We start from the raw sequence: 22,628 nt of genomic DNA on the forward strand, positions 1-22,628 counted from the left end.
GAAGGGAATGGAGAACTCAGGATGGAGCCTGGCCTTAAAGGAGTTACTTACGGGATCTTGTTCTTGTCCCCAGAGGCTGGAGGGAAGGTGGGATGCAGAAGACAGTAGCATACGGAGCAAATGCTTCAGGGACTCTGCTTAATACCGTCCTAATCGTTGTCTTTTTGCAAATCTCTACCCTTCCCCGCTTTTCCAGGGGACACCTGGGTGGCTCCGTCAGTTGAGCATCCGATCCTGGGTTCGGGCTCAGGTCATGATGTGAGGATCTTGAGGTTGAGCCTTGCCTCGGGCTCCACGCTGGCTGTAGATCCTCCCTCCCTGTCTCTCTCCACCCCCCTCCCTGGCCAAAAACAGCGATTCTGGAAATGTTTCTGAGACAGTTGGTAAGATTGTGTTACCAGCCAGTCGCATCTCACTGTAACTTGTTTTGTGTCTAACTTAAACCAATTCTGGCAGAGAGGTAGAGAATCAAGGCCCTAGAGCTATACAGACCACTAGAAATACAATGCGAGCTACGTACATAATTTAAAATTCCCAGAAGCCACATTAAATTAAAAAAAAAACAGGTGAAATTAATTTTAATATTTTATTTAACTGATACGCCCAAAATATTATCATTTCCACACGTGGTCAATATGAAACTTAGCGATGGGATGTTTCACGTTCTGTTTCTTCTCCCGCGCCTTCAGCGTCTGCACCAGCCACAGGCCTGTGCTCGGCGGCTGCCGTGTTGGATGCTGTGGCTCAGAGGGTCCACTCGCGATGTAGCGGTGAGCGCCGAGAGAAGAAATCCAAATGTGCTTATTCTTAGGAGGTGACAAGACTCGCTCTTCGATCAAATGCTGGTCCGCCTCCTCTGAGCTCTTCGGCTGCTAGGCTATACCCTTGGGCATGTTCTCAGGAACCCAGTTTGGGTTTTTTTTTTTTCTTAAGTGTTTATTGAAGTCATCTCTGCACCCAACCCAGGGCTCGCACTCACAGCCCTGAGATGGAGAGTCACCTGCCAGGTGCCCCCTCGAGAACCCAGTGTTAGCAGGAATCCCGTCAGGTCAGTTTGGCGAGAATCCGTCCCCCTTAGTGTCTGGTCACCCGCCGTCTCTGACCGAATTCCTCCTTACCCGGCACCCCCCGGTGATGTCCCGTCGGCCTGGCCTGCCTTCAGCGAGAATTCTGTTAGGCCAGCTTAGCGACAGGTACCTCTCCTGGCTTAGTCATCATCTTCTGTCCACCAGTGACACCCGCACCCACAACTTGGCCATTTCTGCTGACACTGCCTTGTGGCCTCCAAGAAAGGGAGAGTCCCTCCTAGTGTCTGTGATAGAATGTTCCAGAGCCTTAGCCTAAGCGGTTATAGGAGAGTGGGAAGAAAAAACTCAGACCGGTGATTATGTGAAAAGAAGCAGCAGTTCCAAGAAAGGTCGGTGACCAGCTTTGGAGCGGCAGTGGCTTTCTCAGCTCACAGAGTCTAGGACTAAAGCACAAAACAGGGGAAGTGTCTAGTGTGCGTCGCTAAAAGTGCGAGCGCATCCGGGAGGACGATGCACACAGAGCCTGCGGTGGAAGTGCCTGGGGACCAGTCCCGGGAGCTGTCGCCTGCACGCGTGGCCGTGCTGCATCTTCAGCTGCAGGAGTGCCAAGAACACCGGGCGCTGGGGTGTGTCCCCACCTGTGCTCACCGGTCACCTCACTTTGCGGGCGTCTGAGTGGTGGGCGGCCGGGCCTCGGGGCCCCGCGTGCACGTGCTGAGTCCTCGTGTGGGATGCCCGGGACTGCAGGGCGCCAGTGACCGCGGTGTCACAGCCCCCGCGCGGCCCGAGGGTCCCCTTACCCCGGCCGCCCTTGCTCCCGTCCTCGTCCTCATGAGTCGCAGAACCCAACACACGCCCGCGGACGGGGACCCGGGGGCCCGCGTGGCACCCGTGAGCTAACGCACGCGGCTGTGTTCGCGGGGGGCCCGTCCTGAGTGCCCGTGGGCTGAAGGGCCGTCCGACCATGACAGTGTGGTCACTGCTGCATCCCTCTGGGCCCTGGCCGGCTCCCACACCCCACGGTGGCCTCCCCCGGGGCTGTGTCCCGGGCGGGGGGCCCCTGGGTGGGACCTGGGCCTGCACAGCCGCCCCCTGGGCCCGCGCCGTCAGGGTCTGCCTCCCGGGGTGGAGCACCTGCGCCCACTGGACGTCGGACCCGGGGTCCGGAGCTTTAGGTCTTGAGCGAGGTTGAAGCGAACAGCCACAGTGACCACGTGCACGTGTCACACGGTCTGAAACACGGCAGGGCCCGGGCCGTCTGGCCTTCTTTCCCTTTTTTTTAGCATTCCATCTCAGCTTGCTTTATTTTATTTATTTATTTATTTATTTGTTTATTTATTTATTTATTTATTTAGTATTTATTCTTTTTTTTCTGATTTAAATTCAATTCACCAACATACAGAATGACACCTAGTCAATTCTTCAATGCGCTAGAAATCACACGTGTAAATGTAAGACGTACGCTAAATACGCATTGCTGTGTAGCGATGATGGAACGCATACGTTTTTATTTTTTATTTTATTTTTTTTAAATTTTTATTTATTTATTTATTTATTTATTTATTTATTTATTTATTTATTTATTTATTTATGATAGTCACAGAGAGAGAGAGAGGGGGGCAGAGACACAGGCAGAGGGAGAAGCAGGCTCCCTGCACCGGGAGCCCGACGTGGGATTCGATCCCGGGTCTCCAGGATTGCTCCCTGGGCCAAAGGCAGGCGCCAAACTGCCGCGCCACCCAGGGATCCCAACGCATACGTTTTTAAAAGAAAAGTGTCCTGTTTCCTAATAAATAGATGTTCCTTACGGCTTTACCTGACATTCCCAATCAGGGCAAAAAAAGTCATTTTAACTTGTCATACAAAGCTTTTAGGGTATTTGAAAGAGTCTCAGCCGTATTTGTCTTAGCCTTTTTTTTTTTTTTTTTTTTTTTAATGAGGAAGGTGTACTTTCCTTTTCTTGCTGAGATATAACTAACACCTAGTACATTAGTTTCAGGCACACGGCACAGGGATGTGATACCCGAGTGCGTTGGAAAGTGATCCCCGTAATAACACACGGTAACAATTATTTTCTTGTGATGAGAACTTTTAAGATCATCTTCCTCAGCACCTTTTTTTTAAAGAAAATATTTTATTTATTCATGAGAGACGCAGAGAGAGGCAGAGACCCAGGCAGAGGGAGAAGCAGGCTCCATGCAGGGAGCCCGACGTGGGACCCGATCCCGGGACCCCGGGGTCACGCCCTGAGCCCAAGGCAGACGCTCAACCGCTGAGCCCCCGGGGCCCCGCTCAGCACCTCTGGAATACGAGGTGCGGTGCTGTTGGCCACAGTGACCAAGCCATACATTTTGCATCCCCAGGACAGACTTATTTTCTAACTGGAACTTTGTACCTTTTGACCACCTTCTTGTAGCCTCTTTGGAAGCAAGAAGAGCTGAAGCGATCGTGTCCTGCTCTTAGGAGCTGCAGCCACTGAGGGTACTGGGTGGCTGGTGACTCGTATGTGGTGATGAGCCAGGCTATAAAAATATCCCAGGCACACAGCGCGGCCGCGTGCCAGCGTCAGGCTGCTCCCTGATGACAGAGGGAGGTCCGCGGGAGAAGCCCTGCTGCCCAGCGGAGCACACGGACTCGCCTGTGTGCACACTCACTCCGGGTTGGGAAATCTAGATGACCCACAGAAGGATTTTCTTGCAAAACAGTGTCCCTGAAAACACAGTTGTTTCTTGGCGTGTGTGTTTTTCCTTTTGAGTCAACGATGTTTTGCTGGGTGGCTGAGCACTCTCAGAACAAACAAGGCTCCCAGCCCTGGCACGCACGGCCCGTGTCGCTCCGCCCCAGCCTCCCACTGCGAGTCCGAGATCCGATAGGCCAGGCTGAGGCTGTAGGCCGCCCTTCCGTGGGTGCCTTGTCATGCCAGGGGGGAAGGAGGAAAAAAAAAAGAAGGAAAGAGAAAGAGTGGGCAGGTCTACGTGAAGTCATCCCAATAAAGGTTAATAGCTGGGCGGTGACACCTTCTCACACCACTGGGGAGAAAATGCTTGCTCCCAGCGGCCCTCACGGTCCCGGGAGTAAGAGGTGACCTATTTATTTTTAGAAGGGGACGGTCATAATAACCCGGCGCTCGGCTTCATTCAAGGCAGGCAGGTGCTCTGGAAGTTTGTAAACACCTACTTTCTGAATAAGGGGGGGAGAGCTTTTTGTCCGCAAAGGAGAGGACGTGACGCCCGGGAACCTTCCCTCCTCATTGTTGCTGGCGAGTGAAGTCCCGGTGGCACACGGGTGCCGCAGCCCCGTCCACTCGCTCATTGTTCTTACAGGACAGAAATGCCTGAAGGTGACGACACTGGACCAGGCCAAAGGTAATTCCGATCTATGTTGACTTGTTCTCGAGTCTGTTTTATGGGCTGGTTGTCTTTTTAAAGACCTTATCACTAATTTCGAAAGTAGTTTGAAGTTAAAGAAGGAAGAATGCAACCCCTCATTTCCAGGAAACCGAGTTCTCTTTAGCGTGAAGCGGGAAACGTAAACTTGGCTTAATAGACGCTTAGAAACATACGCAAGTAAGTGTTTTTCTTGAATGAGGAAGGGGGTGGCCTGAGACTTTACCCGTGTTTCCCCGTCTACCGCCTAGAATGTTGGAATAGCGATAATTATAGTGGCGGATGTGAAGTGTGCTCGTGTGTCTACGTCTATTCCTACGGTAAACGGCTACTAGGAGTGGGAGGGATCCTATTAAAGTATAAAATAAGAAGTAGAGTCCTGCGTTTAGTCGTTCAGTTTGATTCAGTTTGAGTCGTTCAGCCTTTGATTTTTGACTTTACGTGACGGTTGCCGGAAATCCACGCTGGGGAACGTTGTGTCAAGTGTTTGAACATGCCGGGTTAGACCGACGTTCCCGTTTTGCCACGGCTCCCCTTGGTCCCGCCACCGCGCTTCTCTTGGGAAATGGGAGGCGTTGGGCCCCCACCTGCAGCGCGTCGGGGCTCCTGAGGGGGAGGACGGAGCCGGAGCCGGCAAGGAAGCGGCAGTGACTCCCGCGCACCCGCACCAGGGGAGGGGCCCCGCGTCGCCCCCTGGCTGTGTCCGCAGCCCTTGTGTGTGGGTCCCGACTGCGCAGCAGGGTCGCCGGGACTCGGTGCGATGGCGGGAGCTGTGGGGACGGGGGCTCAGCGGTGGGTCGTCCGACTCCTGCTCTCGCTCAGGGCGTGGTCTCGGGGTCCTGGGACCAGCGCCTGTGGGCTCCACGCCCCGCGGCACGTCTGCTTGGGATTCTCTCCCCCGCGGCCCCCCGCACGTGCGCACCCATGCGCTCGCATGCTCTCTGCGTCTCTAAGAAGTGGTCTTTAAAAAAAAGTGGGGGGAAGGGGTTAAATGACAATCTTATTGTCAGAAAAAGTACTAACTGGGATTAGGATTACGTTTTCAGGAACAGGAAGGCCCAAGCATTTGTTGTCCTATGCGAGGTCAGCATGTCTGGAAGGCACAGCGCAGGTACCCGGTCCGGGCGTCGTGTGGTGACGGGAGCCGCCCGTGGGTGAGCCGCGGGGCCTCCACGCACTGTGCTGTCCGCCTGACCCCAGCGTCGCGTGGTGTGTCAGCTGCACGCCCACCGGACGAGACTTCCCAGTGGGCATCCTTCCCCGCCACGGCCTGCGGTGCGTGTGCATCCGTGTCTGTGCATGTGCAAGCGTGTTGACCGTGGTCACTCGTACTCGTGACCCTAAAGGACTCTTTTTAGGTTTTTAGTCCTTGTTTTCATCCAGATTCCTTCCTACAACACTAAAGGGGACATTCAGTTGACACTTGATTTAATAATGAAACAACTTTCCCTGTAAAAGCAGACGTCAGGTCAAGGCCTTGAAGATGACGTTTGTAACTGGGCCTACGTTGGGACCACCCGGACTAAGGGGGAAAGGAGACATTTTCAGAGAAATGTAGACGCCAGATTGTGACTTGACGGGCTGACATACCGTTAGCTGTGTTTTCCCCCACGTGGACATCTCCGGAAGCAGGATTTTCTCTTTTTCCCTTGCGTCCCGGCGTCCCCGCCTCCTCTCTGCACAGAATCCTGCACAGCACAAGCGTTTTCATAAGAAACAGTCGTTGAGTGCGATGTATTCATAAAGCCCTCTCGCACCTGCGGTGAATTCCTAGCGCCTGGTGGGCTCAGGGGTTAGCGGGAGACTTCGCAGAAGCTCGCAGACGGCATCGGTGACTTGTAGCGTCATCACAGTTACGGAGCAAGTGGTTTTTGGTGATCATAAATAATTATGAAAGAGCCGTTTTGGATGTAAAAGTCAACACACGTAAGATCTTTTCCTAAGAATGTTTTACTGGTTACAAAGGATAAACCGAGAAAACGAAGAGCCGCAGGATGTGTAAGGGGGTGCGGTGTACGCGCGGCTGCTAATAGGGATTTCCAAGGACGACTGACATATTTTCTGAAAAATGGGGAACTCGCTCTCACTCCTTTGAAGTGTGATGAAGGCCCATCCCTGCCCCCACCTTTTTATTTGCTGAGATAAATACCAGCTTGGAACAGCTGGTGGTTTTCTACGCAACATGCTTTGTTTTGCCTCATACTTTTCTTTTCCCACCATCTGTGCGGAGAGTTAGAAGGGGGACCGCACAGGGGAGGCCTAGGGCCGGGCCAGGAAATAAGCTGTTTCACTTGCGAGGGAACCTTACTCCTGCTAAATGGGAGCTTGGATGCGGTTGGACAAGGCCCCCGGCGCCGCGTCTGCAGGAGGAGCAGCTGTGGCCGTCGCCGGCTGCTGACCGCCCCAGCCCGAGTGCCCCACGCCCCACGCCCCACACCGCAGCTTCTGGTTGAATCTCACATTCAGGCTTCCTTGTGTTACTTTGGTCACGTTTTGCAGCCTGGTGACCGGAAGGGCTCTGTAACAGGTGGGGAGCGAAGTCCGAGTGTAGTCCTGGAAGCCAGGGGAAACTGCAGGCCCAGAAGCCCCGGCACAGCAGGCCTGACTGCGGGTGCACCAGAGCCCCCTCCTCCTCCTCCCCTCCCCCACTTGCTCCCTCTTCCCCCTCCTCCCTCCTTGTCCTCGTCCTCCCCTCCTCCTCCCCATCCTCCTCCTGTCCTCTTCCTCCTCCTCATCCTCCTCCCTCCTCCCTCCCCTTCCTCTTCCTCCACCTCCCTCCTTGTCCTCCTCCTCCGTCTCCCCCTCCTCCTCCTCCCTCTCCTCCCTCCTTCTCCTCCTCCTCCTCCCCTTCCCCTGCTGCCTCCCTCTTCCTCCTCCCCCCTCCTTGTCCTCGTCCTCCCCTCCTCCTCCCCATCCTCCTCCCCCTCCTCCTGTCCTCCTCCGCCTCCTCCTCATCCTCCATCTCCCTCCTCCTCCCTCCCCTTCCTCTTCCCCCTCCTCTCCCCTCCTCCCCTCCCTCCTCCCTCCTTGTCCTCCTCCTCCCCCTCCCCTCTCCCGCTGCCTCCTTTCTACCCCTCCTCCCTCCTTGTCCTCGTCCTCCCCTCCTCCTTCCCATCCTCTCCCCCTCCTCCTGTCCTCCTCTTCCTCCTCATCCTCCTTCTCTTCCTCCTCCCCTCCTCCTCTCCCTCCTCTTGTCCTCCTCTCCTCCTCCTCCTTCCCCTCCTCCCTCCTTGTCCTCATCCTCCCCCTCCTCCCCTTCCTCCCTCCTTGTCCTCCCCCTCATCCCCGTCCTCCTCCCACTCCTCCTGTCCTCCTCCCCCTTCTCCCGCTCCTCCTCCTCCCCCTCCTCCTGCCCTCCTCCCCCTCCTCCTCCTCATCCTCCTCCTCGCTGTTTATCTCGTTGCCAGAAATAGATGCACGTGGTAAGAACTCCCAGAGACTCCATGCCAGCGTCAAGGTCGGGAGCTGAGGGGAGCGGGTGTGAGGGATGCCGTCCTGGACGGGGTAAGGAGGGTGGACCCCCAGGCAGGAAGCGCTGGGTGCTGACAGGAGGGGAGAGTGGGGGCCGGTCCCCAGGGCGAGAGCCGGGTCGAGGAGTGCGGGCTCCCCACGTGGGGCCCGGCCCGCCTCACCTTGCGTGTCCCTGGGGGGCAGCAGGCAGCCCTCGGGTGTGCCGCGTGACAGGCATGGGGGAGGCCCCAGCAGCCGAGGTATGTCCCGCCGCAGGTGCCGGGCAGGGGACCCCGGGCTGCCGCGGCTGAGCTGGGGACGCGTCTTGGGACAGAAGTACTTCCACGGGCCGCCCCTGCGTCCACACGCTCACGGGCCGCTCTGACCCGTTCACCGAGGGTGGCGGCCAAGCCACCTGCTGCGCCGGGCGGCGGGTGAGGCCCCTGCTTTCTTGGCCAAACTGTCTGAACAGTGGAGACAGATGCTTCCTGGGTTACAAAATAAGGCAAGAATTTCATGTTTTTAAGGGAAAAAGTATTTTAGGTAACCAGGCTAAAAGTGTGTTTTAGCCATAATGTGGGGGATATGTGGCACATGTAGGGGGCAGGCCTCTCCGGGGAGGGGTCCTCAGGCTGCGACTTGAAGGAGCCCCCATGTGGGGGTGCGGGGAGAGATGGACAGGGGCAGCGGCCTGCAGGGGGCACCGAGGGGGGAGCACGGTGACGCTGTGGGGAGCACAGACTGGGCCGGGCCACCGCGAAGCCCCGAGGCAGGGGGCTGGCTGTCACTCAGAGCTGCGCACTCAGTAGAGCGGTTGGGGCGGGGGGTCTGGGGGCACAGGGCCACCCGTGTCCCTCAGAGAACTTACAAGCTAATTCACTTCTGTGAGCGGGCCTGAGGACCTCAGACATGACGGGTCCCTACGAGGCACGGGGTCTGCAGCGTGGACATGCGAGCTTTGGAACATTCCAAGTTCCTATGTTGGGGGCTTAGCTGGGCAGGTACGTAGAGGTCAGTGTGAATCCGACACGGGGAAAATCCCAGGGGACAGGCTGGCATGCTGCACACACAGTGCGTGACCCCGGTCAGGTGGTGGGTAGCCGGGTCCCCCACCCGGTGCTACGGGCCCACCCCGGGTGTTCTGATGTCTCGTCGGGAGCCTCACTTCCTCCAGAAGCGCAGCCAACCTCGCACGGAGAGTGTGGCCCGGCCGCGTGGCCCTGGGTGCATGACAGGCTCCAGGGTCGCCTTGTCAGGACAGGTACGTCCTCCATCCATGGCGAGCAAGGGCCGTTTGGTGTCTCGCCAGCCACGGGGTGGGGAGGGGATGCTGGGAGGCGGCCCCCCACCCCGCACGTGCAAGAGGACGATGTGCACGTTTAGCAACGAGGACCCGACGCGTGGGCTGCTACTGCGGGACTCCCTGGCACGTTGCTGTTGGACATCAAGCCACGCAGGTGCGACGTGAAGCTTCGAGTGGCGGAGGCCCCGGAGCTCCTGAAACTGTGGCTGTCATAGCAGTTAGTGTCGTTCTCACGTCTGTCCTCCTGCTCTGTTCTGGGGCGGCCCTCACGGCCTTGAACAGAGGCAGGTGACGGGCTCCGAGCAGTGAGACGTGCCATTAGACGTGGTGACGCCCCCGGTGGGGTCACCGACAGGCAGGGCTGCCCACTGGGCCCTGGGAGGGGGCACGGACGACGACGGGCCTCGTGGGCCCCGTCGGGGACGCCGTGCTGCGAGCCATGACCACCCAATCCCGCGGGCAGGGAACCCTGATTTTTAGCATTTTGTAAAGACTCGTATTTACTGTATTTGCCGTAGAGCCAGAGAGCGCAGACGGCGGGAGGGGCAGAGGCACGCGGGCGGCGAGAGTCTTTAGCAGGTCACGAGCCGAGCAAGGCGCCCGCGGGGCTCGAGCCCACAACCCTGAGAGCAGAACGCGGCTGAAACCCCGAGCCGCCGGGCGGACCGAGCCCCCAGGCGCCCGGATCTTCGGGTCTGCGGATCCCATCCCAGGCCCGCCTGCGAGGTGCCGGCAGGAGCCGGGAGCAGATGCTCCGCCTGGTCCTCGCAAGCCGGGGTGAGGGGGTGCACAGTGTTGGGGGCCGAACGCTCCCGTGCCGCCCACCCTCTGACCCGTCCTGGGAAGGGCGTCTCCGGCGCAGGCAGCGCGTGCGGAAGCCGCGGCCCCACTGGCCAGTGTTTGAGGCTGACGGGACCACGGGGACCCCTGGCTCCCCAGCGCGTGGCTCCGCAGGGCATCTGCTGCTCAGGCTGCGGGGAGGCTGACGCCCTCCTGCACACAGCGGGCCACGCTCCAGGTACCCCAGCCAGGGTAAGGGTCTGTGTGCTCTCGGGCGCCGGACACGGGCCCCGGGGAGGCCTGTCCCTGGGCTGGTGACAACGGCTAGCCGTGGTGTCTGCTGCCCTGCGCCCCGTTCTGCTGTCTGGCCTCCCCCCCACCTCCCGGGCAGATGCAGGCCCCGTGGCAGGTGTGACCTCACACACGCTCGTGCGACAGCCTGCCGCTTGGGGAAATGAAACTAGGAGGGGGGTCGAGGAGTAGAAGGAAGAAAGGACCATCTGTGATCTTAGGACCCTAAAAACAATCCTGTTACATCGTATCTTCTGGTACTTTTTATTTTTTTTAAGATTTTGTACATTGGGGCAGCCCGGGTGGCTCAGCGGTTTGGCACTGCCTTCAGCCCAAGGCGTGACCCCGGGTCCTGGGATCGAGTCCCGTGTCAGGCTCGCTGCGCGGAGCCTGCTTCTCCCTCTGCCTGGGTCTCTGCCCCCCTGTCTCTCTCTCTTTCTATCTCTCATGAATAAATAACATCTTAAAAAAAAAAGAATTTTGTATATTGATGAGAGAGCAAGTGCGAGAGTGAGAGCGCGGGCATGGGCAGGGGAGGGAGCAGCCACTCCCCGCGGGGCAGGGGCCCCATCCCAGGACCCCGTCCCGCCCTGAGCCCCTGGGCGCCCGTCCTCCAGCGCCTTAGTTGGGTTCCTGCCCAGTCGCTGTATATGACACATACAGTTTTCTAGACCGTTCATTTTTTTTTTTCCCCTCGTGAGCATTTTCCTGACGGCAAAGGCACGCTTTGGGCGCGTTGCTTCGTGGCTGCACGATATGCTCATCTTCGGGCTTTCCCACGACTGTTGGACTGTCTGATGGAACGTTGTTCTGTCGTGGAACTGTGAGCGACGGAGGCCGCGGTCGTGTGTCTCACCTGGGGAAGGACTGTCACGAGCTGCCGGGTCCCTGAGGTCGGGCCTGGAACCATTTCCAGCGAGCGACCGAGGCGTCTAGATTTCAAGAGCGGGGAAAATGCCAGCGGGCCTCACTTTTTCTCGGGAAGAATGTCAGAGAATTTAGGGGCTTTATTTCAAAACGTCTCAAAAGAGGAAAGAGGTGTTTGCTGGATATGCATGTTCACGAAACGTTTATCGTTTCTCATTTGAGAAGATATCGGTGGTGAGACTTTTGATCTGGCTCCTTCCGCCCCTCGCAGAATCACAGGGCGCTGGCGTCTCTTGCCGACGGGTGCTGGTGTCTTGGTGGGCACGCCTGTCCCCAAGGATGGCGCTCCGGGCCGCTGCCGCTCCTGGCTTAGGCGTCAACACGGTCTTGTCCGCTCTGCGCAGCACAGCACGGTCGTGGGATTGGGGTTTTCCAGTCCTGGCTGCACGTCCCAGCCTCAGCACCCAGTGGCTCCGTGGCCTCGGGCAGCTTTCTTCGCCTCTCGCTTTGTCAGCGACATGAGGCCAGCAGCGCCGACGCCACGGGTTTGTCTCATAGGTCACGCTGTTTAGCTAATGCTAAACTCTAGGTCTTCAGGAAGCGGTTAACGGGGCACCCGGGGGCTCAGTGGTGGAGCATCTGCCTTGGGCTGCTCAGGGCATGGCCCCAGGGTCCCGGGATCGAGTCCTGCATCGGGCTCCCTGCATGGAGCCTGCTTCTCCCTCTGCCTGGGTCTCTGCCTCTCTCTGGGTCTCTCGTGCATAAATAAAATCTTTTTAAGAAAAAGTGGTCAACAATCACAGTACGCAGGTTAAACCTTGCCTAGAGCAGCCCAGAACGGGTCACTTGTGAGTGAAGGCACCTCCGCCGGGGTGAGCGGATCCCTGTGACTACCCGGGCCGCCGGCATGGCCTGTGAGGTGGGCACGCAGCGGGCTCTGTGGCGGTGGCCTTGGCCAGGGTGGAGAACGGCCCGCCGCCTTCCTGGCCGGGCAGCTCTAGGTGGCCTGTGAGCTCTCCCGGTTTGGATCAGGGCTGTGAGGCTCGTGTGTCAGGCACGGCCCCCTCCCCGGGACTGCTTCAGCCCACGTGAGCGCGGGGATCCTGCCGCAGTCGCTCTGCACCGAGTACAAGTAGCGACGTCTCTGGGGGAAGCGAGGTGTCTGCCCGTGGCTCCTTGCAGTGAGCGGCGTGTCCACAGGAGGAGCTTCGGGTTCAGGACGTGCATGTGCCTCTTGTCCAAGTGGTTTGTTTTAATCTTATGAGCCCCGTGAATCGTGAAACGGTCATACACCCACCTCTGACTCATCCAGTCGGAGGTGAGATTATAGCTCGTCTCCAACAAGTCCGTGGGACCCTCCGGAACGCACTCTCGTACGTTCTTAGCCCCGTTCTGTTTAGGGCCACCCCCGCCCCCGCCCCCGTGGCTGCATAGGCCGGGAGCTAAGGCGTCCAGTGGAGGGAGGCTGTGGGAGCCGGAGTCTGTCCCTGGCTCAGACTGGGCCCTGGGGTGCGGCTCCATGTCCTGGATGACGGTGCACCGTTTTGTTCAAGTGCATCCTTATTTTTCTATGTGCTTTTTGGAAAAAAAAAAACTTTACAATTCATTTATTTACCTAAAGGGACAACATAGGGGGGTGGGGCAGGGGACAGGAAGAGAGTGAAGCTCCAGCAGACTCTGCACTGAGCGTGGAGCCGCGAGGGGCGCGATCCCACGGCCCTGAGGTCGTGGCCTGAGCTGAAATCAGGAGTCGGCCGCCCCTTCCGCGGACCCTCCCAAGTGCCGCGAGGCCTCTGTGGACCGGAGCGAGACACGGCTGTCACCGAGAGTCGCCCCTGCCGCACGCATGTCCAGCACGTGTCTGAAGAAAGAGGAGATCACGAGCTCCATCCACGTCGCTGGTAACTCAGACGGGGGACAAAGAGCTGGTCATTCCCCGAGGAGGCCGGTTCCGCGCAGCCCGGCCCGAGGAAGCGCGGTGCCTCAGCTTCAGGCCTGCGGAGGTGGGCACCAGCCGGCAGTGCTTGAAGAAGGTCGCTGTGAAAACCCGCGATTTCTGCAGCAGGCTTCTCTTTCAACCAGGATCCACACGCGGCGGTGCTCCCGCTCACGGAGCGCTCTGGGGCGGAAGTTGGGAAACGGCGGGGTGGACGCCGACCCCAAGGAGGTGCACGTGAGGGGCGGTCGGCGGGGGGGGGGGGGGGGGGGGACAGCCAGTGCCCTGGGGCGGGGCGCAGATGCACGCACGGCCTTGGAAGGAGGCCGCGTGAGCCTCCAAGCCAGGCCAGGCTCTCTTCTCTACCCCAGCCGCGTCTTTGCCGCGTTGGCCTGCCCTGGGCGTGACGATCATCACCCACGGGGCTAAGGCCTCCAAGCGCGGCTGAGGACCATGCTCTGTGGCTGTGGCAGCATTGGGGGGGGGGGCTTGGCCGACTGTGAACTGCTGCCTCGGAGGGAGGGACTGTGTTGGGATGCCTGGTGGGGGGAGAGGGAAAGGTTGCAGCCCCCGCAAGTCCCCTGCTAACCGGCTGCTGCGCCTCAAGGGAAGAGACGGGTGCTCGGGAGCTGGGCGCCCGCCCGCGTGTGGTGAAGCCCGGGGAGCGTCACACAGTAATTACCCGTGTGATGTGGCCTCCGGGGTAGCTGTAAGCAGAGCCGCTCTGTGACTCAGGACGTGACCTGTCATCGTGCTGCTTTGCTTGGACTGCAGGCGAATGCTTTAATTTTTTTTTTTAAATGAACCCACCTATCAATGGAGCACCTTCAGGTTATGCCTGCCATCGGGGCGCCGGGTGGCTCAGTCAGCTAAGCGTCTGCCTCAGCCCAGGTCATGATCCCGGGTCCTGGGATCGAGTCTCCCACCAGGCCCCCTGCTCGACGGGGAGTCTGCTTCTCCCTCTCCCTCCGCCACCCCTCCTCCCGTTCGTGCTCTCCCACCCGGATAACTTTCCTTCCAAAGCGATTCAGCTGAACACGAATCGTACATATTCACAGGTCCTCCATCGTAAGATAGTCTGGAAACTTCCCTTGAGAGGCACATTCATTTGTGCCCAGGGAGGCTTTGAGATGTGGGCTCCGTTGTACGGGGAACGCACACGTCGACGAACCCCGAGCCCGAGGAGCGGTCTGCGAGCTTGCCGAAGCAAGAGGAGACGTGCTCAGGAGAGTGACACACAGCAAACCTTGGCACGGGCGACGAGAGCGGGAGCTGATAATTCCATCTCGGGCACCACGGGAGGAAGAACCCAGAGCCGCTGCGTCCCTGAGGCTGGGGTTGGGGTTCGGTGGCGCGTGGCTGGATTGTCTCCTGCTGGTCGGTCCTCTGAGCTAGAAATGGTGCCTGGAGCTCTGCTAGGGGTTGGGAGTCCTTGTCAGGAAGGTTCTGGAAGGACCGTTACGACACATCCGTGTGTGTGCCGCGCTCGGGGAGGTCGGGGCGGTTGTGGGCATGAAGCGGGGGAAGATGGCAGTAGGATCGCAGCAAAGATCTTTACTCATTTTGATAAACTTGGAAAGATGTAAAAGCTTTCAAGGCTGCTGATGGCTCCCGGACTTCTTCGTTTCGTTGGTGACCTAAGCTGGAGGCCGCGGCAGCATTACCACAGGAGCGGTCCGAGGGCGGGACGCCTCTGCCGAAACCCGGATGCTCTTCTGGAGTGTGTGTGTTTCGAGGGGAGGAGGAAACCTTCCTCCCTGTGTTACCTTCAGCCGAATCCGGCCCACATCCTACCCCAGCTTCACCAGTCACACGATGAGAAATTGTGTGTTTGGCTTTCGCTTCTTGTTAGCAGTAGGGCGGGCTTTCACCTAAGCCCCGGCCGGGGGCTTGGGGGCTCGGTGCGTTGGCGCCGGCCAACCCTGGGTTTTGATCCTGGAGCTGCCGCTTGGCGGTGTAGGCCTTGTAATCTGGAAAATGAGGACGTTTTACCCACCTTCTCGGCCCGAAGTGAGGATAGTGAGGATTGGAGGGAGTGTAAGGACGCCCCAGGCTCTCTTGCAGCTATGCCTGCCGTGGAACTGGGTTCCAGCCTCGTGTAGGCACGACGGCTGGGAGAGGGGGGCCCTCCGACACGCTCTCCCCTTCCTGTGGCTTCTACGTGGCCGGCACGCGGGGGCTGCAGTAGACGTCTCAGACCACACATACGGGGTGGTCTGGGAGCATCTGAGCAAACAGATACCAAGAGCTTAGGTGTCTCCATCACGGAGATCCTGTGCACGCCCTGGGCCACTATGCTGTGCTGTGCATGCGGCAGAAATGAAGCGGCTCTTGTTTAAACCACCGTCAGTTTGACGTTTGATAGGACAGGTGAGCCTACATCCTGAAGCAGCCTGTGAAAACTGCTGAATGCATTGGAGAAAGGAAGGCGAGATGCTAATACGGCCTTTTTTTTTTAAGTGGGCAAACAGCTAAGAATGTTGGTGGGGGATGATTTAGAATCGGAGCCATCCCGTACGTGAGTTGTTTGATTCGTCCAAGTCTTGCTCTTCTTGAAGTAAATGCAACTAGAAATCCTGGTTAATTCACGGTGGTGTGTAAGGAAGTGTAAGGAAGCTCCTGACGTCTTAGGCAAGAGCGTCAGTCTTTGTCCCAAGCCCTCAGTCACTTGGCAATTGTGTGACTCCCCAAGCACGTACAGGTAGGCTCATAATTACTGGGTTGACTGGAAAGCCCCCAAGAGCTGGAGAGCCCCCAGACCAGACAGTGGGTCTGGTTATAGCCCAAGTCTAAGAATAGTCACGCCAACTTCTCATTAATATGGTCTAGAATTAATAGATCATCTGTATCATCCCAGGGAAGGGGAGGAAGACGTCCTCTAATCCCGAAAGAGCAGCTTAAAAGCAACCACGGTTTGCAATAAATAAGAATGGGGTGCGATAGCCCTTTAGGACCCCACGATGCCCATCTAGGAAAGAAAGATTGAGGCAGTCCCAGGGAGTCAGGCGCTGACGTTGACAGCACCCTGCGATTTGGGCAACTGGGCCTTCACAGCCTACCCCCACCTCTGGGATCGCCAGCAACGCGTTTCAATGAAATCGTAGGTTCCTGCTTGGACCAGACACAGGACTTCTAGTTGTGGGTTTTACTGACTCTGCGAAAGCAAAGGAGAGCCGCAGCGTGTCAGCCACGCTCACAGGCCCAGCTGACAGACCTCCGGAGGGCAGGCGGCAGGGCGTCCGAGCGTCCCTTGTGCAGGAAGGGCAGAGCTCCTCCTGTGGCTTTAAGTTCCTCCGTTGCAAGGCCATAAGCCCGTCACGTACCCTGCCCAGCTCAGAAATGGAAGCCGACGTCATCAGCTTTCTCCGCTTCTTAGAGGCCTGTTTGCTGGGACGCCCTCTGAGGTCCGGCCCCCCGACTAGTGCCTGACGTGTCCCCGAGAGCCGCTGTGTCTTTCCCGTCAGTATCACCAGGGCTGTTTTAAGCGATATTGCCACCTTTGGGGAGTCCTCTCTCAGGTCCACACATGAGAAAGTAAAAGCTGCCTGTTTAGTGGCAGTAGAGGACTTGGGTTCCGGGAAGTCAGCTTTGCAGGTGAACGTGTGCACGGACGGGCGCTTTCTGCAATTCACAGTCCTTGAGCGGAGGGTGTTGATCATCCCACCCAGTGGTACTGCACTCAGGGTCCACAGACCCTCCGTTTTCCCCGGCCGTGTCGAGGCTGGGCACCGCCCAGAAGACATCCCGAGCAGCCCGAGTTCATTCTGTGAAGGGCTCGGCCCTCCCGGGGACCCCTGTGCCCGCTGTGCCGTTGGTCTGCGTCACGTGAAAACCCTCCATTCTTGAGCCACGATTCACTAAAAGAATGTTGACTTGAGGGGCGCCCGGGCGGGGGCTCAGTCGGTTGGCCATCTGCCTTCAGCTCAGGCCACGAGCCCCACGTCGGGGCTCAGCACAGAGTCTGTGCCTCCCTCCGCCCCTCCCCCTGCTCATGCCCTCTCTGTCTCCCTCTCAAATAAATAAAACCTTAAAAAAAAAAAAGAATGTTAACTTCATTTGCTCTTGTGATTCTTTCTTTTTAAATTTCATTTATTTATTTATGAGACACACAGAGACAGAGACAGAGAGAGAGGCAGAGACCCAGGCAGAGGGAGAAGCAGGCTCCATGCAAGGAGCCCGATGTGGGACTCGATCCCGGGACCCCAGGGTCATGCCCTGGGCTGAAGGCGGCGCCAAACCACTGAGCCCCCCCGGGCTGCCCTGCTCTTGTGATTCTGAAGAGCTGGCTCCAACCAGAATTCAGAGTTGGTTCCCTCCTGGCCTTGCGGGGTTTCTATTCATTTTTTATTTTTTTATTTTTTAAAGATTTTACTTATTTATTCATGAGAGACACAGAGAGAGAGAGAGGCAGAGACACAGGCAGAAGGAGAAGCAGGCTCCATGCAGGGAGCCCGACGTGGGATTCGATCCCGGGTCTCCAGGATCACGCCCTGGGCCAAAGGCAGGCGCTAAACCGCTGCGCCACCCAGGGATCCCGGGGTTTCTATTCAAAGTGAACTTCGTTTCTACGGGCACCCACCATATACCCAGCGTCTGAGGTGTCTGGGCCTATGATACGTGGAGGGGTCACTGACCAGGCTGGACCTCGATAGTTTGTTCCAGACGATACAGATCAGAAGGTACAAGGCCTTTCTTGACTATAACATGAGGAACAATGGCATGCATCTTTCTTTAAAAACAATCCGTTTTTGTAGAACCCAACCTCCTGAGGATCCATTTTTTCCCATTTCTTAAAACTGCATTGCGGTCACACGAGCTAGAAAATAAAGAGAAGAACGTGCACCACAGATTCGGTTCTGATGAAAATAGAGAAAGCACAGACTGTCTTTCCAGGCCGTGATTAAAGGCGACCTCTATGTCTGCGTCTCTCTCATTGCGGGTTGGTTCAAAATAGTTTTTGTGTCGTTGGTGGTAACAGGTGATTTTCCTCCGCCGTCTGGCTCCACGGGTTCCGTCGGGGCTGTGGCCACTCCCTGAGGGCTCATTACCTTCATGGCTCTCACCTGAGGTTGTGAGCTCCCAAGCAGGTCGGGATGCAATGTCCGGCACCACTTAATTGATCTCCTTAGCTGGGTGGAGACAACCCTGGAATGTGCAGGCCCAGGTGCGTGCTGTTTCACAGTCGTTCTGTCCCCGTGGTTCTGGAAAGTTCTCCCGTAGGAACGGTAAGTGATTGAGCTTGCTCGAAGAGCTCTCCGTCCCGCCAAAGGATCTTAGCAAGTCTGCCTCACAAACCTACGTTATCAAGTGCAAGCAGAAAATGGAATAATGATAAAAAAGGACATGGAATCATGATCAGTGGTGCAAATCCAGTCAGCAGTGACCCGGAGTGAGACGTGTAAGGGGCGCGGAGGATGTGCGCAGGCTGCGAGCACACACGTCACTTTGCCGTGACGTCTGATGCAGTGAAGAGGATGTCCTGGAAGTGGCGGGAATGTGGGCCGAGCGGGTGATCTCCAGTGTGCGTGCGTGGCCGGTAGCCACACCTGATGCCACCGGTTCTCTTGCCCGAAGCTCCGGCTCTGGGCAGAGAGGAGCACCTGTCGCAGGTGCACATGGAGGAGGTTGGAGCACATGGGGGGCATCTCCCCGGCACCACGAGGTTCCCCCCAGGTTGTTCACATCTCATTTATTTGCACCGAATTGCATGTCATGAGAGGAATGCTCATTTTTAAAAAGAAGGGTTCCTGAGCAGATCGATAGTGTGAATGAAAGTGAAGTCTCGGAGGAGCTCTTTAAGTGATGATTGGTGGGGGAGACTCTTTAAATCTTTCTAAAAGATTCGGAAAAATACACAAGGCTGTTGTGCAAGGACTGTTTGCTAGAAATTCAGAGGCAGCTCCTTCGCAGTTTGTTTGCCGGATTCCTGTGGCTGTTACCGCACATGAAGACACGGGGATGTGCGTGCCTGTGCGAACCCTCTCGAACTGGACAGGTTTGTTTTTTTTTTTTTAAAGATCTTATTTATTTATTCATGAGAGACACAGAGGGAGAGAGGCAGAGACACAGGCAGAGGGAGAAGCAGGCTCCACGCAGGGAGCCCAGTGTGGGACTCGATCCCAGGTCCCCAGGATTAGGCCCTGGGCTGAAGGCAGGTGTCCCACCACTGAGCCACCCGGGCTGCCCTCAGACAGGTTTTATGCTTGTGTTTTCCTAGAGAAGCTATGGGTAGGAGAGGTGGCCTCTTTGGGGCTTGTCCTCACTGCCTGCTGTCAGCCCCTGCCCCCCCCCACCCCTAGGCGATGACGCGGCTCATGCACCAGAGCCACCTCCACTTTCTCTTGCACATCCCTTTGCTTCACAGATGTTCTTTCCAGATCCTGCAGCACGTCAGGAAGGTGACCTCCACCGCCCTCTTTATTTCTTTTCTTAAGGATTTAGAGAGAGCACAAGTGGGGAAAGAGGCGGGTGGGGGGAGCAGCAGACCGCCCCATGAGCAGGGAGCCCGTGCAGGGCTTGATCCCAGGACCCCGCGATCAGGACCTGAGCTGACCTCGAGTCCCACGCCTAGCCGACTGCGCGCCGGGCGGCCCAGCCTCGCCCTGGTTGGGCCCTGCACACCTGCTGCCCGGGCCCTGCGCCGTGCGGATGGACTGTGCGGCCCGCACTGCTCACCCGTAGCTTCTCATCGGAACCTGCTTTGGGGGGAGCGGATGGCAGGTGCAGCGAGCGTTCAGACGTCGTGGCGAGCTTGCTTCTCCCACAGCTGCGGAGGATGATCCGCTTGCTAAGGGCCTGTTCCCCGCCGGAGGCCCTGATGTCACCGGGGGCCAGCTCGTCCGTGAGCGTGGCGGTGGTGCGGCCTGTTCGCGGCCTGGGGCGGGCGTGTGGCCTGTAGCCAGCGGCCCACGCTTGAGGGAGCGTCCCAGTGACGCCCCTGGGGGTTGCCACGTGGCGGGGTGTGCGCTGGGCCGCGGGGCCGGCACGGACCCTCCCGGCAGGTGGGTTTTCCTGGGCCTCATGGTGGGAGCGGCCGGCGGGAACCTGGTCATTCGGGGGTTCGGCCTGTGTGTGCGGATTCAGGCCCCGCGCCCGGGCACAGAATCAGGGGCCGCGCTGCGGGTGACCGTGGTCGCGTGCAGGAAGGAAGCTCTGGGTTGTCACAGGGACGTCGGTGTCCTGTGCCTGGGCCAGAGCCGAAGGGCACGGGGGGACGTGTAGTCTAGACTGCGGCCTCTGTGCTTCTGGGTGGGGTCTGTGGGTGTCGTCGCCGCCACAGGAGGGCCGACCTCCGAATCCTCAAACTTGCCTGCTAGTCACAATTTCCGGTTCCCCCGAGGAACGCTTCTGGACTTCCAGCCGGCCTCCGTCCCATAGGGATGAAAAGACCAGGCCCTTCTTCCGTTGGGGGTCAGGACGGCAGCGATCTTTGTGGTCAGGGCTGGAAGGCGACTCACCTCCCGCCTGTCGCTAGTGGGTGCTTGTTCCACGCTGCTCGTGGGACTCGAGTGCTTCGTGCTCGGGCCGCGGGGTCGACTGTTGAAAAGTTGGCACGAGGGATGCCTGGGTGGCTCAGCGGTTGGGCATCTGCCTTCGGCTCAGGGCATGATCCTGTGGTCCCAGGGTTCGAGTCCCGCATACGGCCTCTCTGCATTGAGCCAACTACTCCCTCTGCTTCTGTCTCTGCCTCTGTGTATCTCATGAATAAGTAAAATCTTTAAAAAGAAAAAAAAAGAAAAGTTGGCACGAGACTGAGAACGCTGAGAACTACACGTCCCACGGGCGCATGTCCACAGACACCAGGATGGCGCAGGAAGGGATCCCCATGGAGAAGTCAAACATTGGGTCCTAAGTCTTGCCAGAAGGAATTTTACTCAAAATACTGATTTTCAGTTTAGAATGTTTCTTGGAATTAATGGGACCTATTTATCATAATTCCCTAATTATGAAGGCAGTTCAACTCTCCATTTGCAAGGAAGAAAGTTGGAGCTATTCCATATATATGAAAGTTGGTCTCCAAATTTTTAGGACTTTTTTTTTTTAAGATTTTATGTATTTATTCATGAGAGACAGGCAGAGACACAGGCAGAGGGAGAAGCAGGCTCCATGCAGGGAGCCCGATGCGGGACTGGATCCCGGGACCCTGGGGGTCATGCCGTGAGCCAAAGGTCACTCAACCACTGAGCCCCCCCAGATGTCCCTGTTTAGGGCTTTTTATCTGTTATTTTGCAGATGTTTATATGTCTGAGGGAATACATGGTGATTATCGCTGATTTGCGACGTCCAGAAACACTTGGATAAGTCAACAAGAATCCTGCAGGTGCCCCTAAATAACCACTAAGCCCCTCAGATGTTTCAGCCTTGAAGGCTCTTCCCGCTGCACGGACTCCGAGCCCCTGCTCCCGGGTCGCGCTCCTGAGCGCCCAGCACCGAGCCTCCCGCCAACGCCTCTAGGAGTCTAGTGGGTCGGCGGCCCTACAGGCCTGAACTCAGTAGTTGGCGGTGGCAGCCCCAAGAGACTGAGGAGGTGCCGAGGCTGCCAGCGGCGGCTCCCGCCACCCCGCCTTCCCTTGGGTGACCCGGAGGTGGCTCGGTCCCTGCCTGGCAGGTGCGGCGCTGACGGGGCAGGTGCACAGGCGCGGGGCTGCGAGCCGGGCCTGGTTGGCACCGCGTGGAGCAGCCGGGGCACAGAGGATGCCAGGCCGCCTGCCTCACTCGCGATCCCCTCCCCTGGAACCCGAGCTGCCCTGTGGGAGGTTTACACCCGCGGTGGGGGGGCACCTGTGGCTTCCACAGCCTCCCTGCCGCTGCACTGCGTGTCCCCGCCCCGGGAGCCCCCCTGAGCCCCTGCCCCGGAGCCCTTGCCCCGGGAGCCCCTCCGTGTGCCCCTGCCCCAAGAGCCCCCTGTGCGCCCTTGCCCCGGGAGCCCTCCTGCGCCCCTGCCCTGGGAGCTGCCCCACCCCCACCCACCCCTGCCCCGGGAGCCCCTCTCCCCCCCCACCACGCGCCCCTGCCCGGGAGCCCGGTGCCTGAAGCACATTCTCTACTCGGTGCCGGTTTATGGACGTGAACGGGAGGGCCGCGGTACAGAGAGGCTACTAGCGCTCTGCCAAGATTCATTTATCCCGCATCATATTTCCTGGTGCTCAAAGACTCTGGGTGAGAGGGACGAGGCCGGCTGCTAGCACGAGCTCTTACTGAATCACCATCTATTTTTAAAGAGCACGGGAGAGTCACATTTCCAGTCTTCCAGAACCCCCTGCGGAGCATACCGTGTGCTGCCTTCTGAAGCTCGCTGCCTTCACACTTCATCTCTGTGGCCGCTGAACTGGACAGAGACAAATTGGACTTTCAATATAAAATTCAGACATTTTTTATTGATATGTTTTGCAAAGAGAGAAGGTACACAATAGTTTTCTTAGGATGTTATGTACTTATTTCTGAGAGACACAGAGAGAGAGGCAGGCTCCCTGCTGGTGACACCGGGCGTCGTTTTCAACCTCGGGGTCCCTCGGATGGCTTGGTCCTGGCCTCGGTCCTGGCCCCGGGTGGAGGCCTGTGCGCTGTGGCCTCGACGGGACGGGTCC

The 22,628-nt window shown here is 58.0% G+C and overlaps 1 protein-coding gene across 6 annotated transcripts in view; it reads left to right on the forward strand.

The window, feature by feature from the left end:
- RETREG1 (reticulophagy regulator 1) overlaps positions 1-22,628 on the forward strand; it is a 120,821-nt gene that overhangs the window by 75,870 nt on the left and 22,323 nt on the right. Inside the window, exon 1 of one of the 6 annotated variants that reach the window (XM_025436386.3) lies at positions 2,945-4,393. The exons of 3 other annotated variants lie outside the window; for them this stretch is intronic. In XM_025436386.3, the coding sequence (XP_025292171.1) occupies positions 4,359-4,393 (35 nt within the window). In that variant the 5' untranslated portion in view covers positions 2,945-4,358. Of the gene's footprint in view, positions 1-2,944; positions 4,394-6,982; positions 7,919-22,628 lie in introns of those variants that run through there. 2 more of the 6 variants (XM_049109426.1, XM_025436387.3) reach the window with 2 other exon arrangements.

The sequence above is a fragment of the Canis lupus genome, chromosome 4, assembly GCF_003254725.2.
Source record: "Canis lupus dingo isolate Sandy chromosome 4, ASM325472v2, whole genome shotgun sequence".
Lineage (NCBI taxonomy): Eukaryota > Metazoa > Chordata > Mammalia > Carnivora > Canidae > Canis > Canis lupus.